General features: G+C 41.5%; 5 protein-coding genes across 5 annotated transcripts in view; 3 read left to right on the forward strand and 2 right to left on the reverse strand.

The window, feature by feature from the left end:
• Positions 1-341, forward strand: part of LOC137991164 (histone H2A-like) — a 381-nt gene extending 40 nt beyond the window's left edge. Inside the window, exon 1 of the mRNA XM_068836281.1 lies at positions 1-341. This exon is cut by the window's left edge and continues 40 nt beyond it. Within this exon, the coding sequence (XP_068692382.1) occupies positions 1-341 (341 nt within the window).
• Positions 342-2,873: 2,532 nt separating this feature from the next.
• LOC137991165 (uncharacterized) overlaps positions 2,874-17,500 on the reverse strand; it is a 17,620-nt gene continuing 2,993 nt past the window's right edge. The window contains exons 2-4 of the mRNA XM_068836282.1: positions 5,835-6,219; positions 4,093-4,234; positions 2,874-3,352 (exon numbers count right to left, since the gene is read on the reverse strand). Coding sequence (XP_068692383.1) covers positions 2,990-3,352; positions 4,093-4,234; positions 5,835-6,219 — 890 coding nt within the window. The 3' untranslated portion in view covers positions 2,874-2,989. The remainder of the gene's footprint in view (positions 3,353-4,092; positions 4,235-5,834; positions 6,220-17,500) is intronic.
• On the forward strand, positions 3,372-4,625 carry LOC137992424 (histone H3). Its single transcript, XM_068837764.1, has one exon. The coding sequence runs from the start codon at positions 3,793-3,795 to the stop codon at positions 4,201-4,203; it is 411 nt and encodes a 136-aa protein (XP_068693865.1). The 5' UTR covers positions 3,372-3,792; the 3' UTR covers positions 4,204-4,625.
• On the forward strand, positions 5,573-7,925 carry LOC137992420 (histone H1-delta-like). Its single transcript, XM_068837760.1, has one exon. The coding sequence runs from the start codon at positions 5,637-5,639 to the stop codon at positions 6,228-6,230; it is 594 nt and encodes a 197-aa protein (XP_068693861.1). The 5' UTR covers positions 5,573-5,636; the 3' UTR covers positions 6,231-7,925.
• LOC137992427 (histone H2B, gonadal) overlaps positions 15,999-17,500 on the reverse strand; it is a 1,665-nt gene continuing 163 nt past the window's right edge. Inside the window, exon 1 of the mRNA XM_068837766.1 lies at positions 15,999-17,500. This exon is cut by the window's right edge and continues 163 nt beyond it. Coding sequence (XP_068693867.1) covers positions 17,195-17,500 — 306 coding nt within the window. The 3' untranslated portion in view covers positions 15,999-17,194.

Genomic DNA, 17,500 nt, shown 5'->3' on the forward strand with positions numbered 1-17,500 from the left:
CCAAGAGCCGCTCATCCCGAGCGGGACTTCAGTTCCCTGTCGGTCGTATCCATCGACTTCTCCGCAAAGGAAACTACGCTGAACGAGTTGGCGCCGGAGCTCCAGTGTACCTGGCCGCTGTGCTCGAATATCTCAGCGCCGAGATCCTCGAACTGGCGGGCAACGCTGCTCGCGACAACAAGAAAACCAGAATCATTCCCCGTCACCTTCAGCTCGCTGTCCGCAATGACGAGGAGTTGAATAAACTACTTGCTGGTGTCACCATCGCGCAGGGAGGTGTGCTGCCAAACATTCAAGCTGTCCTTCTGCCCAAGAAAACCGAGAAGAAGGCAAAGGCTTAAGGAAGCACACAAGAAGACAAAAAACGGCTCTTTTAGGAGCCACCAAACATTGATAAAGTCGTCACCAACACGTTCAAAAGATGCATTACTAGTCTCAAATTCAATTTTAATAAGAGTCTCGTATTTGGGGTAGATTTGGCTCTTTCTCATACAAAAATAAGAGAAACTTCAATTATTAAATGTGGCACAATTATATTCTGCTCCAAAAAAGTTCTTGACAACAAAGACACGAGTTTCTGCTTTTTGCAGTAACATTCGATTCCAAATTTCTCAGCTCCTTTACATTTGAATTTGCGCGCCGAAAAAACGCTCAACGATATCCTTTAATTCTTAACGATTAATCGAACTCCATTGTTCATGGCTGTCAGTGCATAGCCAAGCAAAACAAAAGTTTTTTGCATAAGTTCAACCGCATACAATCGAGTAAACTGAGCGTATCTGTTGGAAATGAGTCCGAAATAACGCCTGGTTCACATTTGTGCGATACGCATGAGAGAAATCGTGTGGGAACAGCCGTAAAATAAGCACAGACAAAGAAAAGGAAATTTTTCTTTCCTTGTGCTTGTGCTCGTGCTTATCTCACGCTTGTGCTTATTTCAGAACTGGGATCGGCGTGAGTTAAAGTAAGCACAAGCTCAACGATTCGCACGCCATCTTGAATCTTACTACATCTACGCTTGCATAAGCCAAGTTTTCCTTGGCTTCTTTCCTTCACTGTGTGAACGTCGCTAAACTCATCCCCGGCTGTGCTTATCGCACAAGTGGGAACCGGGCTTAAGTGCCTATTCGGAGGAGTGCGTTACGACTTCCTCTGAAGTAAAAGAAAAGAAAAAAACAAAAGAAGCAATAGTAAACCAAAAGTCCCAAAACTGCCGGTGCAAGAGTAAGAGGAGCTTTGTGCAATTAATTAGGGAAAGGGAATAAGAGAAAAAATATCTCCAAAATATCGATAAAGCCACCGAAATCATTCCCGAACACAATCCTACCAACTATTTCCATTTAAAAGACGTATGATATTACCTATGAGTATGAAATATAATTTCTCGTCTTTGGAGTGGATTTTAGTTCTTTGTCACACAAAAATAACGCATGCCACAATTATTTTGGTTGCACATTAATATTTTCTGTGCTCAAAAAGTTAATAACAAGAAACACGAATTTAGATGTAATAACAACACGCTGCCGTCTTCGATTGCAAATTTATCGGCTGGTTCACATTTGAATTTGCGCGCCGAAAAAACGCGCGCATATTGCAAACATCATATATTCAAGCCGTAAAACACTTTAGTCTCCTTCGCAGCCGTTGCGAAGGAGACTATAAAACACTCGACGACAGCGTTTGATTGTTAACGATTATTGAACTCTATGTTAACAATGAAAATATCCTCGCAGATAAGATTAATATCCCTGAAAAAACCCAAAACGAAAATCGGAATATTTTATTTTGCTGTCGGAAGTTCGCGTCACGCATTTGTGTATCGTGTTTAGCCGAATAACGGAAAAACGGAAAAAATAGGACTCTCATCAGGGTTGTCCACATTATGCTCACAATTTATGATAATTCTTTATGCTCAAAAAATGTTACTATTATGCTCAAAAATTTTCCCCCGGATCACTCATTATTCACCTAAAATAAAATACAATCGCTTGATATGCTTAATTTTAATCCATTGGTTAATTTTTACTGTCAATAAGCGGACAGACACATAAATTTATAATTTATGCTAGAATGACGTGATATTGCTTGTGTCAGATTGAAGTTTCTCGCATTTTTGTCTCGGGTTCTTCTCGTGTTTTGACTTAATTTTGACCACTCTGCCTTTTTGTTATTGTAAAAAACAAATTGATGTCAGTTTTTCGTGAGTCTGTCCTGTTATTGACAATGAATTTCGTCATAACATTGTCAAAAGTAGTCGGCGGATCCACTCGGTTATTGCCTCGTAGATCCACAGACGCATGAAAAACTGACATCAATTTGTTAAATCGACAACATAAAGTATAAGTATTCCTTTTATGTGATCATCTTTTGTTATACTGAAGCATGATGGAGGATTCAATATAGTGCTCCATAGCTCATGCTTGCCGGTTGTCTTCAAAGGCATTTTGTAGCAATGAGAAGAGCCTCTCTGAGGCTGCAGATAACGGTTAAGCAAGATTTTCTTGCATGCTTTTGCCCAATTTGGAATTTTTCTTACTATTATGCTGGCGTAATGCTCCACGATCAAATATGCCGGCATAATGTGGGCAACCCTAACTGTCATCAAGTGTAGCCGCAACGTAACCGTTAAATATAGGAGTTCAAAGTACATTGAGAAAAACTTTAGCCGTTTATTTAGTGCTAAGTTACCCGGATAAGTTAATCTTTGAGAGTTTTGTGTAGGATATTTAACCGTGAAATAAAGGCTAAATACCCCGAGCATCTTTTTAGCCTTCGTTGCAAAATTCGCTGTTCTCTAAACTTCACCCTTCAACGAAAATATGTCTTCTTTGAGGTAAATATAAACAGTAAACCGCCGTCACAACAAACTTTGCAAAGGATAACAAGAGAAAAGATAAACTAAAAACCCAGTATTTATTGGTCATGACTTTTGTGAGATTTGGTGGCTCCTAAAGGAGCCGTTTGTTTCTCAGTGTGGCGCCAGTGTCATCTAACCGCCAAATCCGTAAAGTGTGCGTCCTTGGCGTTTCAGAGCGTACACAACATCCATGGCTGTGACAGTCTTGCGCTTGGCGTGCTCCGTGTACGTTACTGCATCACGGATGACATTCTCAAGGAAAACCTTGAGAACACCGCGTGTTTCTTCGTAGATCAAACCAGAGATTCGCTTGACACCGCCTCGGCGAGCTAGACGACGAATTGCTGGCTTGGTGATACCTTGGATGTTATCACGAAGAATCTTTCGGTGACGCTTAGCGCCTCCCTTTCCAAGACCTTTGCCTCCTTTACCTCGACCAGACATCTTGATAGCGATTTGAAGAACGTGAGAATAACATTTGCAAGAAGTTTCTTTCTATTTATATGGACCAGTATGGCCTCTCAGAAAACAAATGTATCCTTATTTTTAATTGGATGAAAAGAACAATTACGCCAAAGGTACAAGGGTCAAATGCTCATCAGTGTTAGATGCATTTTCGGAACATTCGACTATCAGCAATTTCTGTGTAGCAAAAATCACCTGCTCGGGTGAAAATGATAGCTAACGAATCTACTTAATTTATTTAAACTCTTATTAAACCTTCTTACTGCTTTTAGAGCTATGATAATTAAACGATCAGCTATGTTTTGCATATAAACTTAGCTTGGAGTTAACACCGGATCGAAAATTTTCTATGATTTGGGCTCAACCAATCAAATTACTTATTTTAAAACCAATCAGAATCAAGCGCGCCAGATATAAAATCATAGTTACGACTTCTTACTTTATCCCTCAACGTTTTCGTTCAAGGAAAGATGGCTCGTACCAAGCAAACTGCACGTAAATCCACCGGAGGAAAAGCTCCACGCAAACAACTCGCCACCAAAGCGGCTCGCAAGAGTGCCCCCGCAACTGGAGGAGTCAAGAAACCTCATCGTTACAGGCCTGGAACAGTCGCTCTTCGTGAGATCCGTCGCTACCAGAAATCCACTGAGCTGTTGATCCGCAAGCTGCCCTTCCAGCGTCTTGTGCGTGAAATCGCTCAGGATTTCAAGACCGATCTGCGCTTCCAGAGCTCTGCTGTCATGGCTCTTCAAGAGGCCAGCGAAGCTTACCTTGTGGGTCTCTTTGAAGACACCAACTTGTGCGCCATCCACGCCAAGCGGGTCACCATCATGCCCAAGGATATTCAGCTGGCCCGCAGAATCCGTGGAGAGAGAGCATAAATCACTTCCACCGTCCACAATACAAACGGCTCTTTTAGGAGCCACCAAATCAATAAAAGCAATAACCATATGTTACATTCTTAACGAAGCAAGAGATTCAAATGAAACCTATTCAATGTCAAATGTCTGTATCCCCCTAACTGTCGGCTAAGTATCATTGCCCTTTGCTGCTCCGGTAAATTCGAACGCACCAATTGTCCGCCGCAATACAGAAGCAAAATGTCAGGTTGCTGTCTTGCCCAACTCAACTCAATTTCACCCGATATTTGCAAGACTATTGCACCTCAGAGTCCAAATTTCAAAATGATATCAACTTGCAAAGTAATCTAAAATACACTAAAGTAATTGAGTAAGGTCACGAACCAGAGTTTTCAAATAGAGTGCGGCCAACGTACTACAAGCCACCACAAAATTTTCAGCAGGATCCAGATGCACACGGAAATACTGGTTTCACAAATTACCTCCTTCATTACATGGCAGCATATTTCTGTAATAAGTGTCAATATGATCTAAATCATAAAAACTCGAATTTTCAAATTTCCTTATATTCTTGACTTGAATCAAACCCGTTAAATAATATGCACGGAGAAAAGACGACAATTTGGCGCAAAAAATATGTAAACTAAAACAGGGAATGTAGCAAAAAATATAAACCGTCGAGAGTCCTGAATTCTAATATTCTAACATGATCACCACAATAAGCGGTTGAACTAAAATTGCGTAACGACCAGCATAAATGGATTCTTTATGAGTTTTTGAGGCTCCGTTGCAACTGTGTTATCACTGCTCTGTTCGTCCAAAAAACGAAAGCGGGGACACACACACACAAAAGATATATGCAAGGGTAGCCATGACGAATTTAAGATGAAAAAACTAGACATTTGTTGATACTTAAATCTTCGAACAGATGACTCCACCGTTCGCAACTTTGATCAATGGCGACCTACAAGGCTTGTCTTTCTTGTGTCATTTTCAGCAGAAAAAGCACATTTAAAATGAGGTTGACTGTTCTATTTTATTACACCTACGCGTTGAGTAGAAGTTATTCTTTCAAGTTTAAGTCTATAAAATGCAGTAACACGAATTGCAAAGAAATAAATTCACCCCAAAGAGAAAAAGGTCTTCATAAACTACCAACTCTAGAACAACAAAAGCTAAAATCTCACTCTTCTCTTCAACAAGTTCTCAAGCGCTATCAATAAACATTCGGCCAAAGGGATAAATGTTTGAGTTAAGCCGTTTTACTTGTCAGAACTAAAGTTTTAATGGCGGTTTTCTATACAGAAAGCCGAGGGAATAAACACAACTTTGGCACACGCCATGTTAAGGCGTTGTTTCCACGACGGTCCGCATATGGTGTATTTATTACGCGCGCGCTTGACGAAGAGCATTCCAGTATTCGATTTGTTCGTCGGTATACAAGAAATTTCGAGATGTCTGACCCAGCACCCGCACCAAAGTCCCCCAAAAAGAAGGTGGCTCCAAAGCCAAAAAAACCTGCTGATCATCCACCATACTTGGATATGATCAAGGCTGCCATTTCAGCTCTGAAAGAGCGAGGTGGTTCTTCGCGCCAAGCCATCGAGAAATACATCAAGAGCAACTACAAGGTTGGAGAAGTCGGCTCACACCTTAAGATGGCTTTGAAGAGAGGTGCTGCTAGCGGGAAGCTTCTGCACACAAAAGGTGTTGGCGCTTCGGGCTCCTTCAAGTTGCCCAAGGTAGAGAAGAAGGAGAAGAAACCAAAGAAGCCAGCTGCAAAGAAACCAGTCGCCAAAGCCAAGAAGCCTGCCGCAAAGAAGCCCGCCGCGAAGAAAGCAAAGAAATCTCCGAAAAAGCCCGCCGCTAAAAAGCCTGCAGCGAAGAAAGCCGCAGCCAAAAAGCCAGCAGCCAAGAAAGCCGCAGCTAAGAAGCCAGCTGCCAAGAAAGCCGCAGCCAAGAAGCCTGCTGCAAAGAAAGTGGCCAAAAAACCAGTGAAGAAACCCGTGGCTAAGAAGCCTGCCGCTAAAAAGTCATCTAAGAAGTGAAGAGCTTTGCTGTTCACTTCAATTACATAAAACGGCTCTTTTAGGAGCCACCAAATACATGAAAGCAATGACCAACAGATTAACTTGCTCGTTAACTCATATAATTACGATTGCGTTTGAAATAATTCAAGTTCTTATGTACTTCGGCCGGTAACGCTAAGTCTGAAAGATTTATCGGCCTCTTATTCCGAGGCGATATGGCTCTTCCCAAACTCCGCAACATAGGCGACCAACTAACTACCTTTTGGATGGGGATCGATTTTCTCGACAAAAAAGTTTAATGTAAATTTATAACATGGGTTAATCTTTCGCCACCACCTCTCCTTCTTTCTCTATCAAATAGTAACTTCCGTACCCAATCAATGCGTGCGTAGCCTACATTTAGGGAGCTCTACTGGCGAAAACGCCATAACAGGAGTTTAGAGAGCACGCAGAAAATTGGTGCAATGCCAGAGTGCTTTTTTTCTGTACCGATGGAGTTTTTTTGAAAGGATCTTTAATTACTGAGGGAGCAAAGCAGCTAAAATTTTCCAAAAAATGGGAAGTGCCCAATATCCAAGTGAGTCGGTAACCTGTTTCGTTTTTAATTGGACAACAGAGTCAAAAATATCTCAACAATTTTGTCCAGGACTGTAGATCATAAAAAAGTAAAGCACGCAATCACAACTCCTGTATACTTGGGCAGGTACAAGGTCACGAGTCACTGTCTCATCAACACTGAAACAACCTTGAACACAAAAGCTAGTACCTAAGGACTAAACATCCCGTTTAGCCACAGTGTTAACATTTTTAGTAACACACCGAGCTGAACAAATGGAGTTGGACCTACATGTAGTTCTGAAAATTATGGACAATGTAAAGACTCACTTAGTGGCCAAGAATAAAACAAGGATTTCTCAGACAAGATGTGCTAAAATGCCCATCTACGGCAAGCCATAGAATGCAGTATTTGATTGGCTGGAGGGTAATGGCTGGTTCAAATAAAGGGAGGTGGGAAAAAGTGCACGTGTTGATCGGCGCAAGTAAAAACAAACAGTTGGCGCAATCAGTGACACACAGTTTTAAGGTTTATTGCATGATTAAATGGCTTATCTACCTAACATTACAGGAGAACAGGGTCAATGTAACAAAAATTGTTATATAGCTGAGTTTTTCCCCTAGCAGCGTGCACTCTCATTGGTTACTTCGAGGTCACATGACATCTAACAATAAAACTGTTTCCCGCCAAAAGACTCTGAGCGGGCAACGGTGTAAAATCTATGTCGTCAGAGGGTAACAGTGCACCTGTTACCCGCGAATGTTCACCGACGACTGCCACCGCTGTTGCCATTGCATGTTTTTCTTTTTGTGCTAAATAACAAATCACTTTATGACTAGTCCCTCGGGAAACAGCTCATTTTGTTCCCCTCAAATCTCAATGTTTCCCTTGGCTGCGCCTTGGGGAAACATTGAGATTCTCCGGAAACAAAATGAGCATTTATTATTAAACAAATAATGTTACCTGGTTAGGAAGAAACCTAAATTCAGACACATACCTAACCCAGAGTATGTTCCTTAGGATCATATTCTCCAAGCTCCACTGGAAAAAGAAAAAACTTAAGTTAAATCCTCTGGGAACAAAAAGTTGTTTACACATAATGTTAGATTGTGGAATACAATGTGGATTTTGCAAGAGTACAAAATAAATTTCTTTTAGCAGTTTTCTTGATTGGAACCATTGGGGGGATTGCTTGGCCAATTTTATGACAGAACTGAATGGGCATAAAACCAGCTTCATGATCATCTTCCTATACTACATTGTGTACGTTACAGGTTGAATTAAAGTTCAAGTTAATTATAATTTCAACCAAGGTTGATTTTTTTCAGCCTAGGTCAAATTTTTTCAACTTAGTTTATTATGAACTGTCTAAAAATGGTTTTTCCTTTTTTGGGGGATGATTTTTCTACCAATGAGTTCAAACTATTTCCAAGCCTTCACAACAACCACCAGTTCACATATGTGCAAATGGCATAAAGTGAGCGTTATAAAGATTTCAGCTTATCCACACAGTTATATGCCGTCAATGGAACTTTATGAAGAAGTTTAAAAGTGGCTAAATTTATCTAAAGAAGAATGAAAATGCTCTGGGTCTCCAGTGCGACAAAAGCAAGAATTGTTTGCAAGAGGTGGGCTCTTGATTCTGAAGGACAAATCGTCAAAGATTGTACGAAGTCTATTTACTTCACTATGCAAAATATACCAGGAACAAGGCATCATTTCTAGTCATGACAACAAACCGATTTTCACCACAAACACAATGTTCGCACTGTGAAAAAAGGATGGTGGCACAGGCAACTAAAACAACAAAAGATGACCTTAATTTGTAGTTTAATCAAATAAAATAACTCATCACCAAAGCACTGGTGTCATCATCTTGGAGAAACTGCTTGTAAAAAAAAACATAACCATTCACAGAACAATAATTTCCAAAATGCAGTATGAAGTGGTTTTCAGAATCTCTCATATGAAAGAAATCAATAAGCCGCAAATGAGTTGACAAGTCACAGCTACATCAAATACAGAGCAGGAGAATTGTCAATAATTTAAAAAAGTGGATGAGCCAGACATTAAAGGAGAGCGGTGCCTGAATTATGTGCTGCTGAAAATCAATAAAATGGAAAAGGAAATGTCCCTTTAACCAAATGTGCTATTTGCTCAAATTGTAGAACCTGAAGGGGACTGTGCCAAAGTAATCACAAAGTTTGGATTTATCACTACAAACAGACTCAGCAAAAAAAAAAGAGAGCTTTGTAAGACTAACCACGAACAATGTATTTTCACAAGTAACTGTCAACTTTAAAACAAGTATTTGGGGTTTTATAAAATACTCATGATTTAAGCGACACTAAGTTCATCCACTCCCCTCTAAGGCCAATTTACTTACTAAAATATTAGTGACACGTACTTGCTAATAATTGATGGGTTTTTGTTGATGTTTCCTAATTTCAATTTCAACCTTGACTAGTTTAAAATAAACCGGAAATTAAAATTAACCTGAATTTAAATTTAACTGTAACATGTATATGCAGGGTTTTCAATCAGAATTTTAGTAGGCCGCAAAACCTGAGGAGTCAAAGGTGGTGGAAAATTACCCGTTTGTGGTACAGTGTAATAGGGAGCTTAAGCCTGCGCATTTTTGACGTGCAGATGGCAACCAGAAGAGAACATTTTGCATGCCAGGACAGTGGTGTCTCCCAGATTTTTATACTAATCATCTCTATTGGAGAAAAGATATTTGGCAATGTAAATGTGGTTGTGTGAAGACAACTTAAAAGGGAAAACAGCTCACTTCTGGATGCCGTCTGCGTCTTAGAAACACAGATGCTTAAGCTCCCTAATGCACCGATCAAACTTCAAGATCCCCCCCCCCACCCCCGGCATTTGACTATCTTCCGTGCCTGATAGATAAAGTCTGCATACAAGCCAAGTGGCCCATCAGGCTGGAGCTTATTCTGGTTTCCATGGCATGAAGAGACCAGGAGTATTTCTACTCCTCCCTGGGTGGGATGCCAGTCCACCGCAGGGTTACCCCCAGCATTTTGCCGGTACCCATTTATACACCTGGGCGGAGAGAGGCACCATGGGAGTAAAGTGTCTTGCCCATTAGAACACAACACAATGTTCCCCGGCCAGGACCCGAACCCAGACCATTTGCTCCGGTGTCTAGCACACTAACCATGAGGCCACCACACCCCCCACTGTGCCCGGGGAGTGGGGAATTTGACCTTTCCCTGCGTGGGGTGGGGAAAATTGAACCGGAAGTGTCAGGTTTCAAATGATTCTTTTTTGGACCCTGAAGTCACTAACAGCCATAAAACACGTGTTTGGACGAGATGGAACAGTTTAAAGGGTCAGATGTAGCATTTGTGATCGATTGGCTTACCAAAAAGGTCTTCAAAAGATCTTTATTACAGATGGCAGGAGCCGATGACAATTGTTCTTTACAAGGGTATGACAGAAAAATACGACAATAGGGTAGGGCATTTGAACACCATTTTGGCCCGAGGGGGCGGGAATTTGAACGATCCAATCTGAAAAAAGTTTAAATGCCCGGGCTTTGTCCGAGGAGGGGGGGGGGGTGTTGAAGTTTCGGGTTGATCGGCGCATAATATCAGGGTCGTAACGAGGTATATTTTTCGTAACTGATCCCATATTTTTACCCAAAATTTTGATCCCTGATCCCAAAAATGATGAGAATTTTTGATCCCTGATCCCTGATTCCATGAAAAATACTGCTGATCCCGATCCCACGCGTTATGATTCCAGATCGCAGGTCTTTGATCTCTGATCCCGGCCCTTTTCAGACCTTTGACCTCGTTACGACCCTGCAATATTACAATGGCTGGGTGTCGTATTTTGCGGTCCATTTACCTGGCTAACTCCTTTGAAAGACTCCTTTGTTATCCTGCCGCATGAATATGCTTGAGGCTACCGCTCAATGTGCTATTCTTCGCCCGTGCGATACAAACTCACAATTCCTTTTATGATACCCATGTTCGACTTTTGGATATGAGCGGCCTTACAACTCCTTACTCCTTCGTCAGCTAAACATGCTGCGAGCAAAGGGAAAACTGAAAGGTGAACCGATTCGAGACAATCTGGACAACTAAAGGTCTTGTCTGGTCTTATCTCCCCGTCGATTTGCTTTGGAACCTGTAAGCACTTGCGTAAATATTGCGCCCAATATGAAACCTGATCCATTTCGGAGTCTTTCCTCGGTTACCAATTACCCATGATGCATTTTGGCAAAAGTAGCTTCAAAGACGAACAACATTATTTTGTGAGGCCTTTTCCAATGGGGAAGGGGGAAGGGGGTCCTTTTTTTTCCTTGTTCCCTTCAAATATTTGCTCAACCTCGTTCCCAGGGTCTCTCGGGCGAGGAGAGACCCTGGTAGGGACTGGTCACGTGCTTCCGTGACAATTGAAAACACTAGGGAGGGGTCCTCTCTAAACAAAGAATTTGCCCCGTTGAGCTTTGTCGAATTCAAACACGGTTCCTTTAAACACAGCCTCGGCTAAGGCGAGCAATTCTTCAGTGGCCTTCTTTAACAGATTTTTACAATGTAAAACGTCTTTGACTGAACGGCACAATCTACAGCAACTTATGACAGAAGATGTATATGTTTTCTTCGGCGTTTGCAAATTATTATCAACGGACATAGCCGCAGAAGAACATATGTTCACATACCGCAGCACGTGAAACTTGGTTTGTTTTGGTGACAACACATTCCGCACTCCCGTAGTCTCAGTATAGACAAAATTCTTACTAAGCCGCCCCTCCCTTCATTGGATAAATTGTCATCTCCCAGATTCTGGGAGACACGTGACCAGACCTACCAGGGTCTCTCCTCGCTCGCCCCAGGCGTTAAGATGAGAGATCCTGGGAACGAGGTTGATATTTGCTTGCGTTTCCTTGTTGAATGTTCTGTTCTGTCATTCATTGGTCCTGAAAAGGAGAGAGGGAGAGGTCAATTAAAGGCCCACCTTCAACCGACAGGCATTACGAGCCGTGGAACACTTTTCTTATATGAAAATACAGCCAAAGCAGATATTCATCCAATCAGATTGCTACGACAAGCAATGCGAACTTCCACAACAAAAACAAACGGTCGAAAAGCCTGTCGGTTGAAGGTGGGCCTTTAAAGAGGAAGTATCACGCTATTTTCACGCTATTTTAGTCAACCTTCAAAACACTAAAAGACGTCTTTGCGTCATTGAAGACCAAAAAACAATGCTGTAGCTTTGTTGCTAATAACCACCGAAGTGCACTGAAGCTACTCTTTGTCAGTGGTGGATCCAGGGGAGGGGCCCAGGGGCCCACCCCTCCTTCCTTATTTCTGGACCAAAGCCAGCAAAACTGTGAAAGGGCAAAAACAAAATGTTTGAGAGCGAGCCCCCACCTTACATCCACATCTGGATCCGCCACTGTTTGTTGTTTGCACCCAAGCATGGAAAGGATGGAATTGTTTGAAACTTGAAAAAACTGGCCAGCTTTTTCAAGTTTGAAGACGATGTCTTCAGAAAGTCGCCAAAAATTAAATACAAATAACTCTTTGTGCCATAAATACATTTCATATCTTCTCGGTGGGTTGTCAGGAATGTTGTACGTGTGACCTAAAGTACTCATTTACATCTTTACCCAGTTTTGACCTAAGAAACAGCAAATTTAGCATGACAGTGCCCCTTTGAGTATCTATGTAAACTTGTTCCCAGCTTTTTGATCCCTAAAATTTGTTGTTTTGTCTTTTTTGTTCCCTTGTTTCCTAAAATATTTTGACATTGTTCCCCCTTTCCCCAGTTCAAATTAGCCATGTTCTCTTCTTCCCCCAAACCCATGGGAGGGCATCATTTGTATATCTTTTTTTCCGTTCATAGTTTTGTCGCTTCCGTCTTTAGCCTTTCGTTTGTAGAAAAGGACTGAAATGTTGATCCTGTTAAATGAGTGAAGAAATAGATGAACGGGACAAGTGATCTTTGCACCTATCTGGACAATTTAACAGTATGTAATTTTGTGCCTTTGGTATTACAGGAAATGTATGGCAGAAACTTTGTCTAATAAAATAATTTATACAATAGCCATTTTCTACAACTTTATTCTACCACACCTGTGAGCGCATATCTTCTGTCTTGGAAAATGAAAAACCCAAAATAGCGACCTCCCCGATTTCTAGTTCGTACGCCGGGCTTCACTGAAACATTGGGAGTGTCGAGCACAAGGCCAATAAACTTGATTACTTCACCGGAGTCTTGCTTTACTTATCTATTCTACTGTGATTTTAATTTTCGAATATTGAGCATCGTAGGTGTATAACGAAGAAGATGAGTATTGTTTGCCCCACTTAACTGAATGTATTTTCTTCGATGGGGACTCAGGGAGTCGAACCGACGACCTTCTGAAGGCCCACCACTGAGCTATAGGAGACTGGTAAAAGCTCCAACTGTTGGTAGATCATTTCATCGGCATCGCAGGGGGTCATAGGTTCGAATCCGGTTGGAGCCACCGGAATTTTTCAGGAGTCAATAAAAGAAATTTACTTAATTTGTCCAGATAAATTTCCCTGCTAGAAGAATTCTCTTTTCTTTTGCGATCGCTGGGCTGATGAACACGGGGAAATAAGACCTCTGCCATGGGTCGAAACTCACTGTGTTGAGCATGCGCGGCGGTTACTCAGCAACCGACTTCATCTTATTTGGGTTAACTTAATAACAGCGGAATTACTGTAAAGGAATGCACGAGACACAGCGGTTTGAACAGTGCCGTCCAACGTTGTGGACGGCGATTGGACAGTCAAAGCGACTTTCGACGCATAGCAGAGGCCTCTTTTTCCGTACAACGCAAAAAGAAAAGAGATCTCAGCTAGCAGGGAATAGATTAGTGCGAGGATCATTTGTTTCTTTTCTCTAGAACTCCCACTTCAAATGTAAATTTTTCTTTAAAATTTACTTTGTAGCTCCACCCGTTACTTGGAAGGCTGTGGGTTCCAATTAGCTGAGAATTTTTCTGAGGCGGAAAACATGTTTAGTTCTAACTTCTTTCTGAGAAAACACAGTTTTCTTTAACTGACAACAGGTTCTAGGGAACTTCATTTTCTGTTTATTATTACCTTCGCTTTGGTTGAATTCAATTCTTCTTCAGTTTAAAATTACACGTATGGTGGTCTTTTGTCTTGGATAAAAACATACACCCAAAAAATTTACACTAAAGCTAGATTGTCACCTATTAACTCCCAAATTCCACACAAGCAGTGGACTAGAAAACAGTGATGGAAATTGATTTGCTTTCGATTAAACTATGACAAAGCTGACATTAGACTAGATTGAATCATACACATTTCTTCAAATCTACGGATTTACAAATAATCCCAGAATTCAGTGAACATGGTAAAGTTTGAATAATTTCTAGAGAAGCCATCGAATGGCTTCAGTTCTCCCTCTGAGTTGCAACACGATCTCTTCCTCAAATGAAGGATCATCCTTCGTTATCACTTTGCCTTAAATGAAGTATTTGACCACTCTGTCCCAGGACTTGTGGTAGCAAATAAATTCAGCCCCTGGACAGGGTTTGAACCCGGAGCACCCGCTTCGAAGGAACTGTTTTTATCCACTTAACCAGTAAAGATCAACTGACTAGAAAATGTGCCGATTATTTACCAAGACTAATTAGTATACATATAAAATCATTGCTGGATAATGGTTAAGTCTAAAGCTTGATTTTAAAATGGTTAGCTTTCTCTTGAAGTTTGGTAACCAACATTTTTCACTGTGTAAGCTTGCTTCTTAGCGGGTGTTAATACACATTTACAGCGGCACTTTTGGAAGAAAAAATTATTGACATTAATTAAAAATGACATCCTCGCAGTTAGTGATGTGGTAGTCTAAGGGGTTATTAATTACACGTTCCCAGGTTCGAGTCCTGCGCGTCCAGACATTAAGGTTCCTCTTTTAAAAGAAATATGTTCATTTCCCATGATCCCTATCAAGCTTTCAGTGTCCAAAATGAACGATTATACTTCATTTGGAAGAAAGTGACAATGAAGAATAATCCTTCAATTGAGGGAGAGACTTGGTTGGTTTTACCGACAGAGCTGTCAAGCGTTGGGAGCTCAGCTCCTTGTATCGAATTGCGCATGCGTCTAATTACGTAAGTGCAACTGGTCGCTTCTGTGCCATGTTTCTTTTGAAATGTAAGTTTTTATGTTCTTCAGATGAAGTGACGGTGAACAAGATTTATAACTTAGTGTAATCTCACAATAAGCAAACTATTTACATTTTTTACAATTTTGGCGATTTTTAAATCTGGAACTTGGTCATCTGTTCGATAGTAAAAGACACAAAGCAAAACTCTTTTAATAAAAGAGGGGGGTTTCGGGGATATAATATGCTGGCTCAATTTTCCCTTCCAGGGCCATTTTCCTTTTTCGTTCTCCAGGCAGTCACTAGCTTCGCCTAAAGAGGTTTTTCTTCCACTTTGTAAGCCACGCTGTTCTGTATCCTTTCACCGTTCACAATGTACATAACTGTCAGCTTCAATACTAATGGTTCCTACAACAGAGTAAATGCATCGTTAGTTTGAATATGAAGCTGTGCTCGACCACAAAACTTCAGGTTGAACCCATCAATCTCAGGTCGTTTGCGTAAGTTAAGCAGAACGAAGTGGGAAGTTCTTAACCGCGAACAAGGGACATTAGAGGTAAAAGAGCGAATCCCTGTGCCTCGTGACAACCATTCGAAATTAATTTTTAGACGATAAATTCTGAATGTTCTGTCCTAGCGGCAGAACAAAACACCTGTATGCGCATAATTAACTACTATTCACCGAAGTGGAGGCGGCTGGTGGTGGATATTTACCAGGCCGCAAAGCGGCAGGGTATATAACCACCACTAAAATAACGAAATAAAACCTACCATGAGCTGATTACCATCGTTCAACCGCTGGTGCAGTCAAGTGGATGGATGTATTAAATTGTTGTCCACAGGACACCAGAGCCTCATGGGTTTTAATGAAGTGGTTATTCCGTTCCCAACTTGCTTCTGACTCGTAAATGGGTCTTCAAACCCCTCTCCGTAGATACGTTCAACGAAATGATTACATGATGAGGATATCGCGTGTTTGCATGCTTGTGTTTGTAAAGGCCGTGTACTCTTTAGCTAAAAAAAAGTGCGTTCAAATGAATGAAACATGAAACATGTAGAAACAGGAGCCTCTTAGCTATTACCCGGTGCACTATCTAAACTGAATTTTCGAAGGGCGAATTGTTTCACATTCCTTGTCACGTACTACCAAAATCTTACATTCAAACTGCTCCGTTCTCAAAACAAAGAACGCTATCGAGCTGAAACGTGCCGTACGTTTTTGATTAAGGTGCTACACTTTATCAAGGTTACAAAATTGTGCGTATGGCTCTATTTCCAACCGCAACGAAACGTCTGACAAAGTGCTTGAAATCTTTCCGCTGAATACGGTCTTCGTTCGCTTGTTGACTTGAAGCAAATCGGTATCGCTTCCAAGAAAAAGGCGCGGGATTTTTTATTTTAAAATTGTTTTAAAATATAATGCGAGGGAGATGCACTTACGCCGTTGCGTGGCATATGATGTCATCTTTGATATGCGCAGAGCTTGGAATTTGCAAGTACAGTGTTTTAAGAGCGACGTGATAACGGTTGTTCTCGTCTTGGAAATTTAACGGCCGGGAAACGATTTTCTTGGCTAGATTGCAGAATACCCGGCCCACAAAATATCTAACTTAAAAAACTGCTCCCGCAGTGCCGCAGTCGTGTTGTAATGCTGAGCCCGCAGTCCTACAGCCCCGTAGTTAGACTTTCGAAAAGTCCTTCGTCTAGATACGTCAGTCGTTGAAATGATAATCAGTCGTGTTGCAATCCCGCAGTCGCCAAAATGAATAACAACCCCGTTGGCTAAAAGTCTTACTTGGTTAAGTACACTGTTTCACGAGATCGTGTGAAGAAGAAAGCACTCGTTACTGATTAAGCCTAAGCGCTCGTTTCAGTGATTAGGTCTAAGTACTCTCGTAAATTTTTAGCTTTCATTTTGCGGTTCACACTTTTTTCCGAGAACGTTTTGCCCTTGACTCACTCAGACTTCATTATTCTACTACGACGGCACTGCGGTAGCAGTAGTTCAACTAACTCAGACTTCATTATTCATCGACTACGGCACAGCAGTAGCAGTCGTTTACCTAACTTAATTTCATAATTTTGTTTGGTCACTGCGGGACCCCAGGAGCAAGAGATTTGCGCCGTTCAAAGTGGCCCGGGTATTCTGCAATCGCGCCATTTTCTTTTAGCATGAAAAAGGATTCAGGGGTTGACAGGGGAAAATCAGATATAATCGTGTTGGCATAACTTTTACAAGATTTGGTGGCTCCTAAAAGAGCCGTTGGTTTTGGCGGTAAACTTAGTGAGTTTACTTGCTGCTTGTGTACTTGGTGACAGCTTTGGTTCCTTCACTAACAGCGTGTTTCGCCAGTTCACCGGGCAAAAGCAGCCTGATGGCGGTCTGGATCTCGCGAGAGCTGATAGTTGACTTCTTGTTGTAGTGAGCCAGGCGGGAAGCTTCGCCAGCGATGCGCTCGAAGATGTCGTTGACGAACGAGTTCATGATGCCCATGGCTTTGCTGGAGATACCGGTGTCAGGGTGAACTTGTTTCAACACCTTGTAGATGTAGATTGCATAGCTTTCCTTTCTCGTCTTTCGCCTTTTCTTGTCACC

Source organism: Montipora foliosa, chromosome 2 (genome assembly GCF_036669935.1).
Source record: "Montipora foliosa isolate CH-2021 chromosome 2, ASM3666993v2, whole genome shotgun sequence".
NCBI lineage: Eukaryota > Metazoa > Cnidaria > Anthozoa > Scleractinia > Acroporidae > Montipora > Montipora foliosa.

Excerpts from the sequence above, each read along its gene's own strand:
- LOC137992424 (XM_068837764.1), top strand. The coding sequence starts at position 3,793 with ATGGCTCGTACCAAGCAAACTGCACGTAAATCCACCGGAGGAAAAGCT.
- LOC137992420 (XM_068837760.1), top strand. The coding sequence starts at position 5,637 with ATGTCTGACCCAGCACCCGCACCAAAGTCCCCCAAAAAGAAGGTGGCT.